Source organism: Gobio gobio (assembly GCF_949357685.1).
Source record: "Gobio gobio genome assembly, chromosome: 2".
NCBI classification, from domain to species: domain Eukaryota; kingdom Metazoa; phylum Chordata; class Actinopteri; order Cypriniformes; family Gobionidae; genus Gobio; species Gobio gobio.
The window spans coordinates 62738625-62750662 of NC_137098.1; the positions used below are offsets into that span (position 1 = coordinate 62738625).

Consider the following 12038-nt stretch of genomic DNA (forward strand, 5'->3'; position numbering starts at 1 on the left):
GCATGTTTTAGTAATGCCAAATGGCTGGAACAAATGGGAGTATTGGCATGTATGTGGATGTTAGAGTGTGTTGTGTCCCAATTCACCCTTCGTCGCAAGTTTGATTGACAGGCGATCTGACCAATCACATCGCAGAATCTGCCGTTTTGTCCGACAAAGCACTCAGGAGAGTTAGTAGATTAACGTTAATGGACTTGAACTTGGAAAAACGGTTTGTGCTGACGTCTTTCCGCGGTTGAATTTTTTTTTTTTTTATTATTTCATGCTTATCAATGAACTAGAAGGAAGAGATGATCGGTTCACGAGCAGCTTTAACTGAGGCGCTACAGCGATCACGACACATTAAAGAGCCACAAAACGCTATTTACTGTTTAAATTTCTTTAAAAAATGACCATTTCAAAGTGACCACTTTGTTTCATATCAAAAGTAACTTGCTCTGTCCTGTCTGTCGGCGTGTTGTCTTTGTGCCGTGTTATATATTTTCTCTACGTGAGAACATGTGTGTGGTGTGAGAGCACCATGGCTTGTCGGACATAGCAACAGTAACTAAAGGGGGCGGGTCTTTGCAAACGGTCAATTTTCATGACGTTCACAATTTCTATAGACTTGGTCGGTGTTGTGTCATAGCTAGGGGCGTGGCGTCGGGGTGGAGTCCGCGTGGGGGAAAACAGTCCATTCCCCGACACTGGAAATGCATGGTATAGCCTATATAGAATCACTTCTGCTGCTTGACAGAGCAAGATATATAGAAAAACTGAGCCGTATAGGGTCGGATTGTTCGTACAGTATCTGTGACTAGAAAAACGACCCAACGCAATGGCCAGAGGTGTCATTTTCTCATCAAAATGCAAGCTGCTCCCACAAATATTACTTGCCTACTTCATAAATCATCCAGTCTTTCGATGAAGACGTTTATTCAGTGTTCCTGAATTTAATGTAGGCCTATGTATTAAATACATTTCAAGTTTTAAAATGATCATAAAACTTGTCTTGTGCCGTGAAATGTTGTTTTCTGAATATGCCGTGTGCAAAGCAAAGAGTCGAATGTCAAACGTTAATTTACCGCAGTGCCACGTTTAACAAACATTTGTCAAAAGCCTAAAATCCAGTTGTATGATGAGATGTTTGGCATCAATGACACATCAGGTTTAGACATCCATCAGTTTTCTGTTGTCTTGCATGCATGTTGCTTTATCTGTTTATTTATTTCGTTTTTATACAATTCTCAAATTACTTAAAGTTTTTTGCTTTTTTATAGCAACTGTCTTCATCAAAAGACTGGGTGATTTATGAAGTAGGCTATTATGATGTGTAATATTTGGGGGGGGAACATGCGTGAAAACTGCTTTAATGACGAGTTGACTGCTTTTTGACGCAGTTCGAGTCCCGTGACAAACTTATGACTATGTTGGCGTTTTTGTTCAACAAACTTTTGCCATTGCAGTAATGAAATCTCTTATTTTTTCATCTTTACAATAATACATCATCATGTAGTGCAAATGTTTAATTGTAATGGACGTATTGCACAGGCTTTCGGAATTGACGAACGACTCCGTCTGTCATTCGGCAATATAAATCTTCAGATTAGAAGTGCAGAATGTCACACAGCAACTTTTCGGCATTGCACCAAGCAAAAATCAATCGTAATCATTACAAAAAGTAAAGATAAAGCATCTAATATGACGTTTTTGTGGGCGTTCCCAGTAATGCCGACCAAGTCTATGAAGTTTTGTAGTATAAATAGTGTGAGTAGTGTGTTCACACAGAACATTCAAAATAGAAAAAGTGCACTTAAAATACCCGGATGATGCCCTTAAAAAAATGAAGTGTGGAATGTTGGACACTTCATTACGGTGACCGGGGGGGGGCATGTTCGGTTCACTTGGTTTTTAGTGTAGCCATGGCATGGGAACATGGTGATAAGTCATGGCCATGATCATTTTGTCGAGGTAACAACATCCTTATGTTGTGGCCACTCGATGTAAAGTCGTGGGAAAGATATGTTTTTCTCGTGGCCACAACTTCTTTATGTTGAGGGCATGATATCTATTTCTCATCTCAAGTCAAGTCAAGTCAAGTCAAGTCACCTTTATTTATATAGTGCTTTTTACAATGCAGATTGTTTCAAAGCAGCTTCACAGTGTTAAACAGGACAATAATGCAACAGAATTTCAGCTCGTTTCAATTATCATACAGTGACAATGTGGGCATTAGATTAGTAATTAGATCAGTAATTTAGTTTATATGGTTAATTTAGTTTACTAATTCGTTTTATTTGGATATTTAGTTGAAAAATGTAGTGGCCACGGGTTCAATGCGTAAACAACCATAGCAACCTGGAACTATCAGAAATGGATAGGCCTATAATAATATTTATTTTTAATTAAGAATTACAAAATTAAGGGCGGAATTAAGAAATTATTATATTAACCAATTATAGCCTATTATATTGCGGACAATGTTACCTATAGACAGCATTCGAAATGAAGTTTGTAATATCAATAAATGATAAAAGAATATGTAAGAACATAAAATAATATAGGCCTACAAGTTAATTTTTTTATAACGAATTTGTTACCTCGACAAAATCATCTCGTGGCCACGACTTATTATCACGTTCCCATGAGTAAATATGACGTTCACACGAGTAAATATCTTGTGGCTACGACTAAACGAAGTGAACCGAACATGTCCCCTCCTGGTCACCGTACTTCATGCATTCAAATGTCAGCTTTAGTTACAGAGCGAAGGGCTAGCTATCATCAATGTTTAAGTGAATAGTGTACAGTGCGTTCTTTGGGACACTCTAGTGTGCTAGATAGCCTACATAGACAACACACTGTGGCACATATGCTGCCTTCACATGCAATCGGAATTATCGTAAATATAAGTTTCCGCGTTAAAAATTGGATATGAACGGCCTATGAAGTCATATTTACCACTGGAATAATTTTGATACCCAAGTTCCAGAGTTAGGCGAGCCATAAACTTTAAACATGGCGTATGGGAGAACTTATGCTGCTGTGACTGCTACATCGCCTTGTCTTGTCGTTAAAGTATATAAATAATAATTTGAAGCATATTGTATGTTTTATACACAGCTAAAATAGCCTGTATTTGACACAAATTCCAGAATTGTCAGCAAGATGACTATCTAGATTGCGCTGTGAATGTTTATATGGTTGTCAATGAATGAGTTGCTAAATATCATTTTAACTTTAATAAGATTTTCCCAATAAATAGGCAAGAATAAATCTGGTGTCCTCCTGTTCTTTCCGACAACAAAGCACTTGAACGCTTGAAAACTCATATTCACGACTTCCCGAGTGGGAAGTTTCCGATAGCACGTGAAGGTAGCAACAAACTGTGCTCTTCACAAGAAGCAAATAAAACAAACTCTTTTCTATTTTAGTGATTTTTAAAATGTAATTTATTCATGTGAAGTCAAAACTGAATTATCAGCATCATTACTCCAGTCTTCTGTGTCACATGATCCTTCAGAAATCATTCTGATATGATTTGGTCAATTTAATGCATCCTTGCTTAATGTTTTTAAATGTATGGTTACACTTTATTTTAAAAGGTGACATATTTACATTTTACTCATTCGAATAAATACTGAGTAATATTAATTAACAACATGTACTTACTATAAGTTATTGTGTGGTTTAGGGTTAGTTATTTGTAATTGTGCATAATTTACTGTTAGTAGTATAGTAAGTACATTTAGTAACGTGTAAGTAAGTCACCTTAAAATAAAGTGTTACCGAATGAACTGACCCCAACCTTTTGAATGATAGTGTACTTTGTAATAATTTTTTATCTGTGTGAATATGTTTATGTGTTTGCGTATTTACCGGCGGGGTGTGTGTCTCGTTGCCTTTGTTGGCCAGTCTGCTGAGGATGCTTCTCTCCGACATCTGCAGGCGGGCCGTGATCGGCGGGACTCTGGAGAGTGTGGCCGGGAGCCGCGTTACGTCTGCCTTCATGTCACTCAGAAGCTCCTCCAGTTGGTTAAGAACTACAAAAATGTCCATTATTACAAAATGTCAAGTTGTAGAAACTAAAATGAGCACACAGGATTTGTTATTAAAGCTAAAAAGCACTCAAGTGTAATTGCTAATAGATTAAATACTATTTAAAAACTACCTAAAGGTGCGTTCACACGTGGCATGTTTGGTTCGAATAAAACGAACTCTGGTGTGATTGCTCTGTTAGTGCGGTTCATTTGAATAAGTGTGAACGCTGCCATCCGAACCCTACAAAGGGACCGATACTGCTGAAAAGATGGGTCTCGCTCCGCTTCCAAGCGAACTATGGTGTGGTTCGAATGAAATATGAACGCAACACGGCTCAAGATGTCCCAAGATGCGACCCAGAAAGAACAGGATGCTCAAGCATGCCCGTTTTATCTCGTCATAGTCACAATGTTGAGGGAGTTGGAAGCATTATTATATTCTACATTACAATTAGATCAAATATTTACAGAACAGAGGTTTTGAACAGTGTTGTTAACCAAAAGTAAAAGTAAAACTATTTAATTAAACTATTTTCTTGAATTGAAATAAAGCTGAAATGAATAAAAATAAAAAAATTTGATGTAAAACATTACATTAATAAAATAAATCAAAGACATACATAAATGAAAAATACAAAAAAATACAAAAATGCAGCCTTGGCAACTAACTGAAATTACATACATACACACAACACACACACACACACACACACACACACACACACACACACACACACACACACACACACACACACACACACACACACACACACACACACACACACACACACACACACACACACACACACACACACACACACACACACACACACACACACACACACACACACACATACACACATAGCCTACATACATACATACATACATACATATATATATATATATATATATATATATATATATATATATATATATATATATATATATATATATATATATATATATATATATATATATATATATATATATATATATATATATATATATATATATATATATATATATATATATATATATATAAAATAAGTTGAAGTGCTAAAATTACAAAAACTTAAATAAAATTTTATTAAAGCTAAATAGAACTATAAAAACACACCAAAACTAATAAAAAATACAACAAAAATACTAAAACTTAAACTAAAATGAACACTGAACATATACAAATAAGAGTTGATTGATAAATACTATAATAGTATATAAATAATACTAAAATTAAATTTATTTTGAAACAATTTTATCAGTTTCAGCTTTGCAAACCGATCCATGGTCCAGAAAGCAAACTAAAAGTGATTCAATTGATTCTGATTGTCAAAAGTAAAATTTATTGGCAGTTCTCTCAGCAATTTCAGGCAATAATAAGAGTGACATGCCAAGTGAACTGGTATCCAATAAATGGTTTATCGCTACAGATTAAACAATACGCTTGAGAAAACTCCAGGACATATTAAAAGCGCCTTGTGTTCTTGAACTGTTCCCATATCAGAGCTGGCAGGAACACTGGTCCCACTGGATCTATCCAGAAGCCCTTTATCAGACTCTCAAGACGCCAGCTAACTTTGTCAGAGTTACACACAAACATGTTCCCTCTGATACATCATTTCTCATTTAAAGATTTTTACAAGATAAAATCACACGCACACCCTTTCCTTACCCTTATGCAAGACAGCATTGGCAGGTTTGTTTCCTGCGAGCGACTCCTTGCTGAGATGCTGATGGGACTCGGCTAGACATTCAACCTCGGCAAAACGGGCGTTCAGGGCCATGGCTGGGTGAGTGGGGTCCTGGGTCATGTTGAGGTACGCAGCCCGACGCAACTGCTCCTCTATCACCAGGGCCTGCTCCAGCAGCTGAGAGGAAGACAGAGATATCTTAGATGTAAAGATGTGTAAAACTGTACGCTTACAAAATTGGTGCCTCGGAAGTTATGAATTTATAAATGCCCCCAGCATGCTAAATAAACCACTGCTGCTATAAATATTTAAACTATATTATAAATGTAATGTATATTATACATTTCCCTTGATTCCTTGTTTGATGTTACTCACTTTACTGATAGCAATGAACAATTAATATAAGAATGACAGTGCAACAAACGATGGTCATTCATTCATAATACTTTGGCAAGCAGGGCGAGGCCGAGAGCCGTGAGAGTGGAGCGAGGCCGGTCTCGAGTTTCACCTAGGAGCTTGAGAGTTTTGTTTATGTTTGTGCGGCAGTCGTCAGTGAGGGGCTCATGCTTTAATTTAATTTTGTTGTTTGTTTATTTTTATGTTAAATGTTCACCGGTTCCCGCCTTAACTTAACCCGGGAGGAAGGAAACGTCTGCATTTGCCGGCGTCAGGGCCTGCATACAGCCACTAGCGTGGGGAGGAGCAGGTGCCGTGAAAACGGGGACTTGCTGCTGGAAGCTGACGAGGAGGAGCCATCGCCGGCCATCAGGGGGCGGGGGAAAATAAGGCCATCCGTCTAGAGCAGGGGTCGCCAACTAGCGGACTCCGGTCCGAATCCGGACCGCGAGATGCGTCCATCCGGACCGCGAAGCCTTTTGCCGTAATGAAATAAATATGCCACATGCCATTAAAAAAAAAAAAAAAATCACATTTATATCAGGCAGCTCAGTAGAACCGTTTGGGTCCTATGTTGCCACGGGTTGCGAGGACAGTTAACGTTACTATGCTCAGGGGCGCTGCTAGCAATTTTGGGCCCTATGAAAGAATATGATGTTGGGCCCCCTACCGCACCAACCTAGCTATCCCAAATCTTTGTCTGCAATTTAATAATACTGACCAATTAAGCTCCGCTCGCTCAACCCAGACTGCCCCAATTGGCTGATGAAAGATTGATTAAAATTAAGATACAATTTATACAAAACGAAATTTACTTTAAAGAAAGACTTTCTACAAAACAAAACTTAATGAAGTGCTCACAATCATGTCTGACCCACTCCATGTCTCCTGGCATTTTCGCATCTTATGTGTCCTCTCACTGCTGTTCACTTTTCACAATTAACATAGATTGACAACATATATAGACATTAAAAAATAACATGATATTTAAACATAAATATAAAACTAAATACCTTTTCTTAATGGCTACAAGAAGTATATTAGCCTACAGTACAGAGAAATTTCATGTCGGAGTGGGATTTGAGCAAATGCCGTTTTACCTGTGAGCGTGAGCGGTTGCTGGATTTTGCCAGAAATGCAGAAATAAGCCATAATTTTGTTATATTTGTAACTCTTTGGTAGATTATTCATTTATAATTTCTATTGGATTACTACTAGTACTATTACTATTAATAAAACCAATCTCTGGGGGCCCCTAAAGTGCGTGGGCCCTTAGAATCGTCCTAACTTCCCCCCCCTTAGCGGCGCCCCTGACTATGCTCACTGTTGCTACATTCAGACCAAGACGCGCGGTCACGGATGCAGCGAAGAAGAGACTGATGGTGCGTTCACACCGGACGCGAATGAGGCGTCATGCACGCAACTTAATTTGCGCGAATCGCGCCGCAGAATGTCTATTCGCGTCTTTGCATTGACTTAAATCACTCGCGCGAAACGCTTCATTCGCATCCGGTGTGAACGCACCATCAGAGCTGAAAGTAGCGCGCAAAAACAATGGCATTTTCGAAATTAGTAAAGTTGATGCTGAAAACCGAGTTTTCTGTGATGAATGGGTGGGGAAAAAAAATCTAATGAATTTTTTCTGCATCCTGTACGAGGCCTGTGTGTCTCACTTGCTCTGATTCTGTTGCAGTTGTCAAAAGTGGAAACATTAAATAAAATTATTCTTGCACTTTTAAATTTTTCAACACTGGTGGCATTTTATTTTTGCCTGTTTGTTTCTGAATGATATTGCTAGTGATATTTTACCAGTGCAATTTGAAGCACAGAAGAGAGCAGTGTTTAATTTTAGACTATACATAAAATGTGTTATGAGATTTCTGATTTTCTAATCCGAGGGGGGGGGGGGGGTGCGTTCATTGATGTTATTTATCTCAGTTCAGCAGGAAAAAGCACTTCAGTTGCTAGTAATGTTGAAATTAATGTATTTTCAGTGCAGATTTAGAGATGAAGGCATTTGTAGTTCACCATATTTTTGTCAGACATGGTTATTGGTTGAATTTAGATTTTTTTGTACCAAAGCAACTTAAAGGACATAACAGAACAACAACAAAATTAGATCAATTTTGTGAAGGATTACCTATGTTTGCTTTAACAATATGAACAGACATGTTTTGTCCATATGAGAACATATTATATTTTGTTCAATTAAGAACAAATTCTATCTACACTAATTTCTTTAGTCTGGCAATTAACATAAGTTATTGTTTTTAGGTATATAATTGTCCGGACCTCGGCCGGTGACGAGGGTTCATTTACTGGACCTCAAGCAATTTTAGTTGCAAACCCCTGGTCTAGAGCATCCAGTGCCACCATCAGGCATCGCAAGCAAGTTCTCCAAGCTGGTTGAGGACCAAGTGGCAGTGCGTTTTGGGAACCGGACCAAGATTTTTATTTTCCTCTCTCCCCTCATCTTTCGGTCTCCTTATCTCTCGTGTAACCCCTCCTGTTTGAACCGCCTGCTCCAAGCGGGACTCGAACCCGGGTCTGTCGGCATGAGAGTCGGACGCTCTAACAAGGAGGCTAAAGGCTGCAACCTTTAGTGGTGCGAGTGCTAATGAGTGTCACCTACACGCCACACTGGTCTCGAGTCTCATGGAGGAGATCCGGGAGGATAAAAGATGGAGCGATGAGCACGACGAGAGAGGACCAGGCTTGGACTTTATGTTGTGTTTTGTTTATATTTGTGTGGCAGTTGTCCATGAGGGGCTGCTGCTTTACTTTCGTTTTGTTGTTTATTTATTTTTGGAATATAGTTTTATGTTAAACGTCCGCTGGTTCCTGCCTCCTTCTTCCCTGAGCCTTTTTGGCACTATTTTTGAAAATAGGCTAATTTTCCAACTCCCCTAGAGTTAACCCTCTGGGGTTCTTCATTTATGGGTCACACTCAGGGCCTTCGGGTCAAAAATGACCCGGAGGGCGGGATTAAGATAAAAAAGATTTGAGTAAAATCAATTAAATATATTTTTGTTCAATAATATTTTGTCTTTTCTTTTTTGGTGTTTTGAGATAATTTTATGATTTATATTAATATATATTGATATTAATATTTATGCAATAATTATGACACATTTTTTCCCATCGAATATAATAAAAAATTATATATATATATATATATATATATATATATATATATATATATATATATATATATATATATATATATATATATATATATATATATATATATATATATATATATTTTTTTTTTTTTTTTTTTTTATTATTATTTTTTTTTTTTATTAAAGCTGTATTTCATTTTAGAGTCAAGCCTAGGCCTCATGAATGCAATTTTTTTAAATGAGATCGGTGCCATCCGATGGACACATTGAGCATTTTTATCACGCAATAGCACATTTTTACCACTATAGTGGATCTTGCGTTTTATAAAAAAAATAAAAAAATCGTAGCTTCATCGGAATGGTCCGAAACTTGGTGACTTTATTGGTACTTGGTATATGAACACCCAAAAAAATTGGGGACAGGATTTGAAAAGTCTAAGTGGTTGTAAAAAAAAATAGTCATACTCAGGACCGTCAGGTCAAAAATGACCCCCATAGGAAATGAATGGGAAATTGGGGACAGACAAAAAAACTCACACACACACACACACACACAAAAACACGCACACACAAATCAACGCGTGCCATTCCAAAAGCTAATTGTGTTTTTGTGTGTGTGTGTGTGTGTGAGTTTTTTTGTCTGTTTTGCACTCTTGATGTTTTAGAGATTCACCCCTTCACTGTTGAGTCCTTTTTTTTCTGCATCCTGGCTTATTTGTAGATTGTATGCACAAAAAAAACTCTGTATTTTCATATTTTTGTCAATTTCCCATTCATTTCCTATGGGGGTAATTTTCTTTACGACCACTTAGACTTTTCAAATCCTGTCCCCAATTTTTTGGGGTGTTCATATACCAAATACTAATAAAGTCACGAAGTTTCGGACCATTCCGATGAAGCTACGATTTTGTAAAAAAAATTATTTTAAAAGATTTGGGTCAGAAATGACTGAAGAGCGCCAGAGGGTTAAACAGTTGAGTTTTACCGTTTCGAATCCATTCAGCCGATCTCTGGGTCTGGAGGTAGCACTTTTAGTATAGATCATTGAATCTGATTACACCGTTAGCATCTCGCTCAAATAATTAACAAAGAGACCCGGAGATCGGCTGAATGGATTCAGGAACGGTAAAACTCATTTGTTTAACTCTAGGCGAGTTGGAAAATGAGCCAATTTTCTAAAATAGTGGAGTGTTCCTTTAACGTTGCTACAGAGCCGTTTAAACGAAACACAGCAAGTTATCCTTTGTTAACTTTAACTGTGGAAACTCCAAGTACTCAAGCTAATTTTTTTTCTCCAAATTTTCGAGACGTTGAAAATTATTTTAAAATGCAAAACTGTTACCCAATCATAGCAGTGGGCGTTTACTTCCAAGTCTTCAATGCAACACGCCCATCAAAACTGAGCGTTTCAAAGAGAGGGACAAAAACAGGATAGAAAACAGTTGTTCTGCTTAATATTTTTGGTGGAAACTTGGATTCTTTGATGAATAGAAAGTAAAAAAAAAAAACTGCATTTATTTGAAATGTAAATATTTGGCAACATTATAAACGTGTTTACTTTTGATTAATCTGATGCACCCTTGCCGAATAAAAAAAAAAAAATTCTTACTGACCATAAACATTTGAATGGTGGTGTAGCTTTTCCTTATCATTACATCAGGTAAGCACAAAAATAGCCTCAAATTTCTTCTTTAAAGAAAAAGTGAGAAAACGACAATGGAAAAAAGCATCATGTGTGAAAGAGGGAAGTGACTGAGAGCACAAAGAAAACATGAAAAAAAAGACAAAGATTGAGAACACAGAGCTGGATAGGAAAATAGGTCACAAAATAAAAGGGAATTCAAGAAATTGAACAGAATTGACAGAAAAATTACGTTTGGAACGATAAACCATTCCAGTGATTTATGAGCATGAGAAAGCACCAGCTTCCAATTAAAAGAAGTTCCACTGGAATAACAGCGGTTCTCAGGTTGCTCAACGCGTACGGAATTATGTAAGAGAAGAAGAGAAAGACAGAGCGAGAGAAAAAGAGCAAGGGAGGCTGAGAAAACAAAAAGGAGGATGTAGAGAAAAGGATATGAAACATGTGATGAAAAGAAAAACAGGAAAAACAACGAGAGACAGGGCTGTTTCACAAGAGCGCGTGTCAGCATATTCAGGTTTTGTGTCTGCGATTGTGACGCGTCGACATGTAGAGATAATATCTTCAGGCAGGAGTCGGACTAACAGCAGAACAAAAGGTAGAGTAAGAAGCATGCCAGAGCAAGACACAACCATATAATTATGATACAAATGACAGAACAAAAGAAGCAGCTTTCAAACAATGACCTACCACAACGCAAGAAAAAAAAGTGTAAAATAGCTACAAAAGCCACAGTGAAACGAAATTAAACTCCACCATGGATGTCACAACAAACAAAAAGAAAAGAAGCTAAACAAAACGCTTTAATTATATTCTTTATTTACAACATACCTTAAACCGTCTGGCCAGGAACTTGTTTTTCATCTCTAAGAAGTTTCCCTTGTTGGCTTGAGTTTTGAAAGGTTCGTTCACGATGGCGAACTGGGGGTCGTTCTGAATGTCCTGCCACCGTGCGTAGCCATGGCTGAAACAGGTCAAGGACAAAACTACTATTTCAGGGTTCCTGCACATTTTTCCAAATTCCATCTCTGTAGATTTTATAGACCATATTTAACATAAATGGTTCATACGACAGCATTATATTTAGTATATAATAAAGTCATCTATATAAATATTAAAATTTTCTGTGGTTTTCCTTGGTTTTCTCAAAGTGATAACATGCGCCCTT

The 12038-nt window shown here is 37.4% G+C and overlaps 1 protein-coding gene across 2 annotated transcripts in view; it reads right to left on the reverse strand.

The window, feature by feature from the left end:
• chd3 (chromodomain helicase DNA binding protein 3) overlaps positions 1-12038 on the reverse strand; it is a 99209-nt gene that overhangs the window by 16630 nt on the left and 70541 nt on the right. For both annotated transcript variants that reach the window (XM_079809031.1, XM_079809030.1), the window contains exons 36-38: positions 11702-11834; positions 5692-5887; positions 3859-4022 (exon numbers count right to left, since the gene is read on the reverse strand). In XM_079809031.1, the coding sequence (XP_079665157.1) occupies positions 3859-4022; positions 5692-5887; positions 11702-11834 (493 nt within the window). The remainder of the gene's footprint in view (positions 1-3858; positions 4023-5691; positions 5888-11701; positions 11835-12038) is intronic.